The sequence below is a fragment of the Adiantum capillus-veneris genome, chromosome 30 (genome assembly GCF_014529385.1).
Source record: "Adiantum capillus-veneris isolate H3 chromosome 30, ASM1452938v2, whole genome shotgun sequence".
NCBI classification, from domain to species: domain Eukaryota; kingdom Viridiplantae; phylum Streptophyta; class Polypodiopsida; order Polypodiales; family Pteridaceae; genus Adiantum; species Adiantum capillus-veneris.
Genome location: NC_140960.1, coordinates 101787837 through 101801963, shown reverse-complemented (window position 1 = coordinate 101801963; position 14127 = coordinate 101787837). Strand labels below are relative to the sequence as shown.

The window sequence follows — 14127 nt, the reverse complement described above, 5'->3', positions numbered from 1 at the left end:
TATGCCGATGACGACGACGGCGATGACGACGACAACTCGATGGCTGAATCTGTGATCTTCTTTAGGCTGAAATTCTTGGACTGTTTCGGGGCTGAAATGACTGTTTTTCTTGTTGCTTTACTGGCTGAAAATGACTGTTGTGTCGGGGCTTATGGCTGAATAAAAAACGCTGACCTTCTGCCTTGTTCTGGCTGCGTTTTCATGTCCCTGTCGAGGGCTGGAAACACTGGTTGCTGCCGCTTCCTCAATGCTGGAAAACGCTGAGAAAAACGCAGAGATGGCTGACTGTCTAGCGTTATTAAAACGCCAGGGCTGGATGTGCTTGAGGCTGAAATCGCTGAGGGTGATCAAGGGTGGCTAGCGTTAGTGATGACTTGATGCTGCTGCCGGTAAGGGCTGAAAAACGCCAAGCATTTGGAGGTCTATGGCGATGGCTACTGGAGATGGAAAACGCCAAGGGAAGTGGGAGGATGGCGAGGATCTACTGCTGGGGAGGGGGGGGGGGGGGGGGGGGGGGGGGGGGGGGGGGGGGGGGGGGGTACTGTTGAGAAGTTGCCTGTTGAGAGGGAAGCTCCTCCTGCCTCTTCTGCCAGAAAGTGTGAACTTGGGTTTGCTTATATATTAACTTAGCAAAATTGCCCTACCTACTTTTGTTGGAAAGTCACTTAAAAATAATAAGTGAAAATCCCAATAAATAGGAAAATAGGCTAAATGCACTGGAAAATTCCCCTAATTGATGCTAATGGATTCTGATGGGAATTTCGATGATCATGCTGTGTGCAACCAGAGGATATGCATCTATGCTAAGTGACTGGGCATGCACGGTCTACGAATAGACTCACAAAGTGCCAGATCACTGCTAATCTAGACTTGACTAAACTGACTGAACCTTGTTGTGGTGTAGCTTGTCCACGGACACATAGGGTTGGGATGTGTCACGTGACATCACGGTTCGCTCTCAATGAGTGAAAAGAGGCACAAGGGGAGGCTGTACAAGCCCTTCTTTCTTGAGTTTCTTGTCACTCTTCAAAAACACAATTAGGAATCGACACGCGCAAGTGAACTTGGGTTCATGCGACCTCAACAAGCAAAAAAGATTGTGGTTCTTGTGGTTCTTTCCTTGAGTGATACAGAACACTGCCAAAGCTCTGATACCAATGTAAGGTGCAGCGGAAGTGAATGTTGAACTTTGCTCAAGATGAGTGCTCTGAACTGTGCTCAAGGATTCCTTTTACTTACGGAAGGGAGAGTCTTCCGTTCCCTTAGTAAGAGAGTGCAATGGACACAAACAAAGTGAACACAGAGCTGCAAAACACGATTAGAAAAAGACATGACTGACATACCATTTTGCTTGAGGCTGCACCAATCGTCCTTCAACCGTGCTAGGTATTGGGGTGGCATAAACTGCGCCTTGAGCTTGTCTTGGAAGTCGGCCCAATTGAAGGAAAGGGGCGCGTCTTTGTCGGCTGCCTCTAGGTGCGCGGTCAACTGTGCCTCTTGCCATGTGTGGTAATTAATGGCATCATCGGCAAGGTACATGGCTACCGTTAAAACCTTGCTATTTCCTGTCTTCTTAGTTGTCGCAAAGTAAGCATTAAATTGATGCAACCAAGAATGAATAATAGTAGCATCCATCTTACCATCATACTTACTAAATGTCAACTTCTCGGTGACGAGGTTGTTGGAGTCCGAATCTCGGTTTGCGCCACTTGATAAACCACCAACATCTTTGGCCGGCTCGGGTTTCGAGGTGAGTACCTGTAGGACCAACTCTTGCATGCGTTGGTCTCGGTGCACCTCACGCTCTAACTCCAAGGCCGCTCGTCTGTCTTCGGCTGCCACTCGATGGGCTCCGCGTGTTTGCTCATGCTCAAGCTCAATACCTGCCTTTCTTTCTTCGGCCGTAACCTTTCTTTCTTCGGCCCCCAAGCGCGCTTGCTCAAGCTCACGCTCCAAGGCTACCCTTTTTTCTTCGGCCACCAAGCGCACTTACTCACGCTCACGCTCCAAGTCGGCCTTTCGTTCTTTGCGCTCGCGATCCAATTCTGCTTTTCTTTCTTCGCGCTCGCGATCCAAGATTGCCTTTCTTTCTTCGCGCTCGCGCTCCAAGGCAGCGCGTTGCGCTTCTTGTTTTAACATCATGTCCATCATCGTCTTGACCAAAGCCTCCATAGGATTTGGTGCAATCCTTGGCGTAGATGGGGCGGGGGGAGGGTCGGAAAAACCTACTGGTGGGGAAAATTCTTCTTCGCCAATTCCATGCTCATCACCTCCATGCGAAGTATCCATTCCACTTCGGGTGATGACCATACACTTAAGTCTTGGGTTCTTAAGTTCACGAGGAACTTGGGTTCTTGTGGTTCTTGGATTCTTGGATTCTTGAGGTTCTTTCTTTAGATTGCAATCTGTGTTAGAGAACATGATGATGTGAATGACAATAACAAGGATAATGATTTGCATGATGAGCAAGATGTGATTTCTCACAAGCATGATGATTTGCATGAAGCTGATGTGATTGTTTACATGGATGATGTGTTAGTTGATACTTTCTCTAGTGAAGCTAACCTCATTGCAGATTTGATCAATCACGAAGAACCAATCTTGGCTCTCGAGTCGAGGTCCACAGAACCCCCACAGAAAGATTCGACCAAACACGAAGAACCGATCTTGGCTCTCGAGCCTAGGTCCAAAGAACCCCCACAGGAAGTATTCTGTGTTCGTATGATTAGTCAACAGGCATTGTTCGAGTGTTTCATTCGTGATCGTTTCCTGTATTTTAGTCAGCGTCTTTATGTGATCCCTTTCCAAAGGCATGCCATATTGTACGTTGAGCACGATTCACTCATGAATGAGCACGGATGTATGCGGATTTCTCATGAAAAGCTGAAAAGTATGCATTCAAGGAAGTTACATTCCATGTCTCTTCCTTGGCACGACACAGTCGTAGAAAGAGCACAAGAAAGATTGAGCATCAAGCATAGGCATTTCCGTTGTGAATTGCCACAATTGATTAATTTAGATCAGCAAGACAAGATTCGATCTCATTGTTTGTGTGTGTGTGGTGAACGGTTTGGCACTCCGTCTATTTGTTCATCTACATTGCATGCACAGTCTTTGAGGAAGACGAGATTTTTTCCAGTCACTTTACATGGAATGGATATGTTTTTGTGTTGGAAGTGGTTTCAAGAATTTTCAGCCTTGGAGATTCTTGAAGAAGATGGACCTACGTCCATAGACAAAGTTGATGTTGCTAAATTGACTTTATCTGACATAAAAATAATTCTAAATGAATTATTGGATTTATAAGTGAGAGGGTTTTCTCGCTTCGAACACCAAGGAAAAATAATTCTAAATGAATTATTTGAAATTTTAAGTGAGAGGGTTTTCCTCATTGGAGACATCCGAGTACAGAGTATCCCTAGTGCGTCATTCAAAGTAATCCTTTGAGCACTGTGAAAGGGAATATCTATAAGGCCACCACGAACGGGTACTTCTGATGCGTCACAACGGATGGGTGACAGGGAGCATCAGTAAGATGTATCCGACCATCCGGGAACGGACATCTCAGATGCGTCATAGGATGGTGACATAGAGCATCGTGAAGGGGATTGTACCTTAAGTTCGGTAGAAAAGGACTAGGTGATGGGTATTCCTGATGCGTCACAAGGTGGGTGACGGGTGCATCAGAAAGGGGATATCCATGGTCGAGAGGGAATCCGAACTAGAAAGAGGAATACGCGTAAAGACACAAGCACAAGAATAAAGATGGGTTCTGAGAAGCTTTTCTTAGAAAGCGGAATATTTTAACGAGTTTTCTAGGAAGATCAGACGCTTTCCCGCGAGGAATCTATGTCTGCATTGCATTTGTGCACGCGGTTGCATCCAGGGACGCCTGGGAAGTGTTGTGAAAAGCATTGTTTTAAACTTATAAGGTTTTATTGAGTTTTTGGAAAGGTTCATACCAATTTTAAAAAATGTCGGCCGTCCACTTAATAAGTGGGCAGCCACTTAGAAAATAAAGCAACAAAACCAACTAGCGAATTCTCTCTCCCTATTTCGGGTGGAACGGAAAAAAAAAAAAAAAAAAAAAAAAAAAAAAAAACGGCCACGATCTCTACGCGAGCAGCTATTCGTGCCATGGCCAAGGAGCTATAAAAGCACCACATGCCCTCACTGAAAGAGGAGTTACCAACGTCAGCAAGAGAAGACTCTGCCGCCAGATAACGCAAGAGATCGCAAGACTACGAAGCACGGAAGTCGGTTTTCTCGCACAAGAGCGACAGGTATCTATTGTGGATTCGCCATACGAATTGTTGTCGCGTGTTTGTGTTTGTGTTTGTGTTTGCAAGTACTTCATCGTCGCGAAGGAGAAGCGAGAAGGCTTCGGCCTACGCTTGGGAATTCCGGGAACGGAATTCGGAAATTGTCTGCGGAGTCTCGACTGCGAGTACAAATGGAAAAAGGATTGAGAGCTCGTCTCTCGGATTTCCCTTACGGGAAGGAACGACCATCGAGTCAAAGATTTAGAACGGAGGGGTTTTCTCCGGTTCTTGTGCTTGTAAAAAGATTCTCCCTAATAAAGAATTCTCTTTAAGGGGGGGGACCAGCCCATCTTCTTGGTCCCAAATACTGTGTCGAACTTCTCTTTCAACTCTGTTTAGTTGAAAGATTATTTATTGTCATCTTGTTGATTATTCGTGTGGGCTCCCGTTTGTGACAGTTGAAGCATTGAAGGAGCTACAGAAGCCCGTCGCTTTCGGCACGGCCCAAAGAAGCAAGCGTTGCAGACCTTTAGGAAGTTCAAGTATCGCATGACCCACGCACCAGAGTGGGCCGGCGAAGAGTCCTTCCCTCGACGCCATACAGTTCGGTACCAGTACATCACTTTGAAAAGGAGGGGATGTCACGTGACACATCCAACCCTATGTGTCCGTGGACAAGCTATAGCATGACCAGGGTTCAATTCAGTCAAGTCGGTCTAGAATAGGAAGTGATCTGGCACTTTTGTGAGTCTGTTCGCAGACCGTGCATGTCCAAACACTTAAGAGTAGATGCATATCCTCTGGTTGCACACAGCATGATCATCAGCATTACCATCAGAATCCATCAGGAGCAGTTTCCAGTGCATAAAACCTATTTTCCCTATTTTTGACATTTTTCACTTATTATTAAGTAACTTTTGTTGGGAACTAGGTAGGGCAAATTTCATAAGTTTGTATATAAGGAAACGTAGCGCTAGCATTTTCTGGCAAAAGAGGCAACAGGAGCTTCGGTTCAACAGGCACCTTCTCAGCAGGACCCCCAACCTAGCGTTTTTGCCCAACAGTAGAGCCTAGTGTAACAAACTGCTGACGTGTCAAAGCCTAAAGAATGGAGCCAACTTACAGATGCCGGCCGAGGGGCCTAAACCCTAAGAAGAACAAGTAACAGAAGAAGTCCTCCCAGCTTATGGGGACCCCGTCCGATGGGGCCCCAAGTGACACAAAGGATTAAAATAAAGCAAGACCCGCACACACAAAAACTGATGACGTGGCAAATTTCTGATAATTGCACTGACATGATGACATGGCATGTTGTACGGAATTCCGCGTTTTGCGTTGGCTGATGACGTGGCATGCTGTACGCATTTCCATAAATTACGCTGGCAGCTTTTGGCATTGCTTTTTGGACCAGAAGCTTTTGAGTTTTGAAGGCTTTTCATGTGAACTGCTTTTTAGGCCAAGGGCCTTTAAATATGAGGTTAGGGCTCATTCTCTGGCATGCATCCTGGAGAAGGTGCAGAGTCTAAAGTACCGGCTTGTACTGTGTTGATGCAGTATAAAGAAATACTGAAAGGGACGCCAAGATTTGGGGCCAATACTCTCTGGGGTGGAATTCCGCCACTCCGTGTCATGTCTCGTCTCTCTCTTTCATTTCAATTGTTATTGAAGTACTAAAAGTCTGTTCATTCTGTTCTTTTCTATTAGCACGTGGTGCCCGTCTTGTGACACCTAACGTTTTCCTTCCCAGATCAGCCTTGGCGTTTTTCGATTGCAGAGCTGCCCCGGCGATCACAAGACACAGTAGATCAGCCCTAGCGTTAGCAAATTCACAGTGTTTTTGCAGCAGGACCCATTTTCAGCCCTAGCGTTTTTGGATCAGTATACCATCCTAGCGTTTTGCAGATCCTTCGCGACAAAACAGTTAGAAGCATCAGCGTTTTCAGTTTTCAGCACTTAGGCATAGCAGAACGACCCCCCGAACCTCGTAGATCTCACCTTCTCGCAGCAGATCCTCGCCGCATGGTCAGATCCCGCGAGGTTTACAATTTCAGCCCGGAAAACGCAGATTTCAGCATCTGCGTTTTCACTGCGTCGTCGTCACATCGTCACCATCGACATCGTCACCGACATAGAGTCAGAATTTAGCAGATAAAGGTTTGCATATTCCAGCCCTTAGCATTTCCAGATTTCAGCCCGTCTCAAGGTCGTCCTCATCGTCGTCGACATCGTCGGCAAGTCCAAGCATTGTAGAGATTTGTGCAACAATAAGTAGACCGCTCTCACCATAGAGAGTGGGGCCTTCGGAGGAGGGTTTGACAACATTCTGGTGTCGTATTCTCTTCTCTCACTATCTCTCAGTCTCAACACCTTCACGCACAGTGTCCATTCACTTTGTTTATGTCCATTGCACTCTCTCCTTAGAGAACAGAAGGCTCTCCTTCCCTAAGTAAAAGGAACCTTGAGCACAGTTCAAAGCACTCATCTTGAGCAAAGTTCAACATTCACTTCCGCTGCACCTTACATGCATGTAGTAGGAGTTTGGGAGCTAAGTTGATACAAGATGGCCATGTGGTAGCAAAGTTGTCTTCTCCTGAACTCAAAAAGGGTTGCAGTGATACATGCTTTGAGTTCATGCAAGCTTGGTGCAGATTTTACAGCGCGCACACATCATCAAGAATTTGTGATGTCTCTTGTCCCAACCAAATCATCCAACTAGTCTACACTTTTAACCTACTTTTGAACCATCAACCTTGCCTTGATGGCAAGCTACAACCAACAGAAATAGCTCCTTCAGGCAAAGAGGTCAATTCCAATGTATTTCTTACAGTAAGGGCTACCATTCGCTCATCAATAACTAACCCTATTTAAAAGTTCCTACAGCCTCTTTAAAAGAACTGGATTGTTCGTCTTGCTATACCTTCGTCATGTATGCAAAATGATGTGCACCATACCAGGCATTTTGACAACACACCAGCACAGCATCTAGGCTGTAGTGGAGCAATTGTGGCAGCAGCAGCTGTCCACTGTGGACTCACTTCTGGGACAGCTGCCGATCATGATGTGAATGATTGGTAGCTCACACTGAATGGTGGTTGGTAGTTATTCTGCAACAGCATAGGGTGTGACATTAATGGGTCTCGAAGGCATTTTCCTCTGAGACTACTCGTATGTGCAGAAATATGGCTCAAGATTCTATGCCACATGCAAGCTATTTTACAAAATAACTGGGGAGCAGCAGCATGGTTGAGCTCGTCTGCCCAGTCCTCAACTACAAGATAGAGGCAGACAGCATGGCAAATTTGATTCAGGGAGGGAGCCTACCAGAGTGACCCACTCCAGACGTCTTCATGCAGGACTGGAGCCAAGAGCATGATATAGCCTGGAAGCTGAGTGCTGCCATCAAGGCACATGTCGTCTGCTGAAGTGTAGGTCACTGGCCTTCTACACTTTGGAACCGACTGCCGAAAAGGCAAGCTTCCAAAACTTCCCAGCAAGCAAACTGGCTTGAACTACCAGCAAATGTAATCTATCAGTTGCATGTAAGGCCATACCTATTTGGCCATGACTCAAACTTGATTAAGCTGCAAGCACTTGCAAAGGGTGTCAAACAATTGTGAAGACACAGCAACACCGCACAAAAGAGAGCGCTCCCTGTTAAGAAGACAAACAGAAGAACACTCCAGGAGATGAACAGACTTACACATCTGCAAACTTTCCTGACCCCTCTCCTCTGAAGCACAGCAAGCGTTCCCATCCTGCTGGAGCCAAAGGAATGTCCGGCTGGTCGATAGCCCATAACAGACTGGCATCTTGTGACATATCTGATGGGTCATTGCAAGAAGCATTCGCGTGCCACGAAGAGGCGCGGCTACAAACAAACGGGTTCTCTGTCACAGTTTGCCTTATCTCTTCATACAGCTCTTTTGTAGGGATGAGCCTCCATTTGAGACATGAAGAACATTGCGCAGAGAAGGCCTTTATTGTAGGCAAAATCCGAGGAGGAGTGTCATTGCAAGAATCAGGACTCTTGCTTGTATCAATCTGCTGGGTCTTTGCTGTGGGTGTGTGCGTAAGCTCCTTATGTTCCAAAACTGCACTCCTTTGGCACTGAGTAATCTTGGCATGCTGGGAGGATAAGGGAGCGGACGATGAACATGATGCAGAAGTGGGCGCCAACTGTTTCATGCTCTTGCACTCATATGGTCTACTGCAGAACATTAACATGCAGAGATTCAACTAAATTCATTGTACACGTACGCGGGCGACGTTCTGCTGCTCCTCTTGTCGAAGATCATGGGCCATAGTTTTCATTAAGAGGAAAATTTTACACATAATGAAACTTGGAGGTGCGAGGCCACAAATTGGAAATTCTGCCTAGGACTGTGGTGACTTTGTGTCTTAGCAATTATTACAATTTTGTTTCTAGGCTTCCTTCCGAGAGAGAGAGAGAGAGAGAGAGAGAGAGGGGAGAAGGAGCTCTTCAAAAGACTCAGCTTATGAGACAAATCAATGTACATGCATGTGTGCGTTCCTTGTCGCACTGTCGAAGCAAAGGACTTGTCGATACACCGTGTGCGAGCCACAAATGGTTCCAAGTACACAACAAGATTAATCTAGCAAGCTCAAGAGAGCAAAGGGTGTGTCACTCACCGCTCTACGCTCGTCTTCGTGGTGGATTCTTCGCCGCGATGAAGAAGAAGCTGTAGTCGTGCCGCGCTCAACCGCTTCGCCGTCGTCGTGTCTTCGTAATGCTCGATCGCACACACACTCTCCCTCTCTTTCTCTCTCACATACACACACACACAAGGAGGTGAAGAAGAAGAAGATGGAGATGGAGATGGAGCAAGAGCACTCTTCTATTGCACAAATGAGAGAATGAGTGAATTTGAGGTTTAGTTGGCTTTTATATGAGCTCACCCCATTCACACTTGGGCGCCCATGCTTAGCCAACTAATCCCTTGAATGTCCCAGTTAGAGTGTGTCTCTCATCGACGATCACTCTTACCCTTTTCCTATTGGTCCGACAAGCCCGGTACCTGACTCTACCAAATACATAATACACGTCCGTCGTAGGTGATGGGGTGTCCGTGAGCTGTGAGGGTTAACATGCCCCCCTTCCTGATGTAGATTCCGTCATCGTAAGCTATTGAGTTGAAGCTCGTTCGTCGATGTGGAAGAGCATTTGAGACGAATTTCCTTAGCCTTCTTCAGTCACTGCAAAATCAAACAACATTGGCACAGTAATTGCATTCTCATAAGTGATTAAAAAGCATATGCAGTTTTAGGTAGACAAATTGATTGGTAAAAGAATTTCAAACAATTTGTCAGCAATGAACATTAAATTGCAATGTAATCAAATGCATAAACAGATGTAAAGGTAAAAAATTAAACAAGTCTGGGGTCGCTAATTTGACGGTCGAAAGGCACTAGAGATCGAATATTAATACCATGGGTAAGCTTCTTAATTTTCTATGGTCAATTAAGTTGTTTAATCGCGAGAGCCAAGTATTCATGTTCGAGGGCTGACTAGAGGCTATATCTAGAAGACCTTGTAGTTAAGCTACCATAAAAGGAATTTCTCATGAAATCATCGCCTGACTGATTACTTTTTCTTTGACCCCCCAAAGTCTTTTCACAGTGATTCAATTTTGATGTGTATGCTTATTTTGTATGCCTTGGGTTTTTTGCTTTTCAAGTAAAAGCGCCCATACTGGGAACCTCTAGGGCTCTAGTACCATAGGCAATACATGTGAGTGAAGTACCAAATCAAGCTGAGATTTCTCTTCCAACTTAAGATTTTACAGTGTGGCACTTTGATTTTTTGTTTGTTCATTTTCAACATTTTAATTTTGTAACTTTGGGGGGTCATATAACACTGATACACCTCCCCAGGCTCATCACACTAGTAAACTCCCTTTATAATACTTAAGCTAAAGGTCAATAGGGTCAAGCCCACTAGAAAGCCCTAGTACATTTCACACAATGCTGCCTAAATCAGATTAAGAACCTAAGTAACCATTAATTATTAGGAAGGCATTCCCCATGGTATTAAGAGAAGATTTCTAACACCTAACTTGGTCAAACTAGTTTGTCGGACTGCTTGATTTTTAAACCTAGACAAGTGATTATGACAAAAAAATACATTGAATTAAATGTTTGATACTAAGCAAATGCGATGAATATTAGGCTACCAATCACAATTAAAGCAGACAATCATAGATGCAAAAAAGATAAAGGGCAATGCTAATGGACAAGAAACACCTGTTTGTGTCGATGGTCGCGCTTGATTTGAAGAGTGAGTTGAGATAAAGATTCCATGAAGGTCCAAATCCTACCAATAGCAACACGCTCATGTACACACTAGAAAACAAAAGGAATACCTCCAGGAGGCACATTAGTGGAAAAAGGTACCAACACTTATTGAACACAACAAAAAACATAAGGAACCCTAACCTAATTATTTGCACTCCCCCTAGAGAGTCAAGGGAATAGGATATTGTAGAGGTTGGGGGGAAACCCTAAGGCTAAACCCCTATCCTCGTCGTCAAGATAAACAAAGTATTCATCCATGAGACCATATGTGCCATCCGTGTAGTCGTGTAAATTTTCTTCTTCATCATAGGTGCCCATGTTTACTAAGAAGGTCACTAGACGCCTATAGTCATCTTGGTCAAAAGGGTAGGCTTGTGCAATGGGAGAAACGCTCTCTACTAAGTATGGATCAGACGTGGTCAAGAGACGTATAGCCATTCTAACTCCTCAAAATTCCTCTCACATGCTAGCGTACCTATCAAATCCCATTCACATGCAAGCACTGGAAAGACCATGTGAAATATTTGTGAAAAGTAACGAGGATACCTCTCACCCAAGGCAGGAGTGGATGACTCTAGCGTACTAGCCATATCTATACACGCAAATAGATGATGGTTAGAGTGCAAATATTACAAGGGTCGTGTAGTTGTGCATAATTTGTTTTTATGATTTGTGTTATGGCTCTTGCTCTTTTACTTTTTTATCTTGTTTTTGTGAGTATAAGACTTTATATATACATTCCCTAAGATCGGAGATTAAGAGGTCAGGGAGAAAGGTTGAGAGGGAAGCAAGTGAATGATGGATGTCCACAAACACTCCCCCCTTCCTTGGGTAGATCATACGGTTTGAAATGATGTCGTCACCCTTTGAAACCAATTGTTCCAGTTGGTAATAGGTGAGGATTTTTGCCATTAGTTTTCTATTACCCTAGGTGCCTCGTCAAGTTGCAAGGGTAGTAAGGTACTCTCCCAGGATCGAACTTGAAGTGGTTCATCAGGTGATTCTTGAACACTGGGAGGTGTGGATTCTTTTGTAGCTTCATGGAGGTCCATTACTATAGATGGAGGCTGTGTAGAAGCTTTTACCTCTATGGATGTATTACATGAGGAGCTAGAAGCTTCATGGAACTCCCCCCTTCCTGAGCTAGGTGGAATAAATTGGTTTTGCCTTGGAGCCCAAACTAGCTCTGGACTAGGTGTGTAGCATTCTGTGATCTTTCCCTTCCCACGGTCTGCCATTGGCTTTAGCGTTACACTGTTTGACTCATATGGGTTTGTTGTCGATAGGGAAGGACACATTTTACGTTTAGGTACCCAAATTTGCTCATTTCCATCATAGTAGCCTTGGGCTTCTAATAATTGTTTTGGAATCCATCGTGATTTGGTCTTGACTCTCCTAGGGCGCGCTCTTGGTTTTCTCGGGAAATTTTTTCTTGGAATGGATGGGAGGGTTGAGGTAGTTGGAAGTAAGGCCTTGGGGACCCATTGATATGTACTCTTAGGTCGTGCAGGTTGAGTACTTGCAATATTACTGCTTGCTGCAACTACAAGTGTTGAAGTGCTAGGTTCATGGGTAGCTGGCAAAGACGAGTTAACCACCTTGGCTTGTGAATGGGTGATATCCTTCAACTTTGCTAGAGTTTGCAACGTAGGTGACTTTGCTTGAATGATAGGGGTAAGAGTCGGTGGTCGCGTCGTGACACTACCAATATCCCAATCAATAGTGCATTTGGTTGCCAACATCCACGTGCGTCCCAGGTTTACATTGCCTTCCATAGCTCCCGCGGGCATGACTAGAAACCTCTGCACTATGCTTCCATTGTCATAGACAACAGGGGTCTGAAGGACTCCAAGAATAGCAGTTTTCTTTTTATTAATGCCCTTGACTTGCATCGTACTCGGGGAGAGGGTCGGTTTCCCTAATTGACACCAAACTCCATAGGATAACAAATTGTGTTTAGCTCCCGTATCTAATAAGGCATTGTATAGTACTTTCCCATAGGGGCTATTTAGCTCAATTGGGTATCGTAGGGGTGGCTCAGATTCTAATGAGTCGTCATCTGTGTCCTCGAAAAATGCTTGCGTGATTCCCAGATTAGCCTCTCGTTGGCGTCTAAGACGTTGTTGTCGTTCTCGAGCCTCAACTCTTGCTTGGATTTTTTTAAGCTCTGCTTGTTCCTTGGCAACCTTCTTTTGATGGATGGCTTGCAACTCTTCCTGGCTTAGAGGATCATAATATCTTTTGAATTTACTCCCATTAAGGAATCCAATGGTTTCAACTCCATCAAGAGTCTCCACAATGGTACCTTGCGGAGTAATTGCACACACTCGATATGGTCCCTTACCAGCGTATTTCAATTTCTTCTTTTCATTACGTACCCCGTACATAAGAACTTTATCACCAACCTTGATGTCTTTATCCTTTAAATGGCTATCAAATCACTTCTTTCTCCTATCCTTCTCCACTAGAGCATTTTGCACAGGTAATTGTCTTTCTTCATCTAGCCTTTCCAGGATATATAATCGCTCCACTAAGGGGTTACCATCCCAACCTTCTTCAGAAGCTACTCGAAGACTAGGAATGACAAACTCCCATGGCATAACTGCTTCTTGGCCATACACCATCTTAAACGGTGCGCAATTAATAGCAACTTTATACGCAGTACGATAAGCCCATAAAGCTGATGTAAGCTTTAGGTCCCAATCAGTGCGATGAGCCTCGACTGTCTTTGTCAAAATGGAGATGAGAGTTTTGTTGGTACTCTCAGCTTGGCCATTTGCTTGGGGATAATAGGGTGTAGACTTGTGGTGAGATATCATGAAGTTTGATGTGAGTTCTTTTATTACTTCATTTATAAAATGAGTTCCATTGTCACTCACAAGTTCAAAGGGGCATCCAAAACGTGTGATAATGTTCTCAAAGAGGAACTTAGCTGTTGTTTTTGCATCCGCCTTTCGTGTTGCTTTTGCTTCAGCCCATTTGGTTACATAGTCGATAGCGACAATGATATATCGTGATTGCGTGTTACGTGCAGCCGGACTAATCAGTCCTACAAAGTCTAAGCCCCACTTTTCAAATGGTTGGGTTACCTTGATGGGATGTAGAGGCATCCTATCCCTTCTTTGTGGCTTGTTGAAGCGTTGGCATTCATCACATCCCTTTGCAAAAAGTGATGCATCCTTAAACAGAGTGGGCCACCAATAGCCTGACTGAAAGATCTTTCGGGCAGTCAACTTTCTGAAAAGTGACCACCAGCTACGCCCATGTGTGCCTCTTGTAGAATATATAAATACTCATCCTCGCGGGCACAACGTCTAAGAACATCATCTTTTCCTCTCTTATAGAGAGTTCCAGCTAGTAAGCAATAGGGTTCGCATTCCTTGATTAATTTTCGAGCTATATCTTTTCGCAGTTCTTTGGGTGGAAAACCATTAACTAAGAAGTTAACAATCTTTTCACTCCATTCAGGCATTGTCTCAACAATGAACAAAGGAGTATCAGGCAATTCATCATCAACCCCCGTAGGAGCTTCGCCATTAGGGATACGAGATAA

At 44.7% G+C, this 14127-nt stretch overlaps 1 protein-coding gene across 2 annotated transcripts in view; it reads right to left on the bottom strand.

Annotated features, from left to right (window-relative positions):
• The window catches only part of LOC147418532 (methyl-CpG-binding domain-containing protein 2-like), a 28877-nt gene extending 20246 nt beyond the window's left edge, over positions 1-8631 (bottom strand). The window contains exon 1 of one of the 2 annotated variants that reach the window (XM_086507430.1): positions 7963-8631. In XM_086507430.1, coding sequence (XP_086363556.1) covers positions 7963-8486 — 524 coding nt within the window. In that variant the 5' untranslated portion in view covers positions 8487-8631. The remainder of the gene's footprint in view (positions 1-7962) is intronic. The other variant, XM_086507429.1, reaches the window with a different exon arrangement.
• Positions 8632-14127: the final 5496 nt, after the last annotated feature.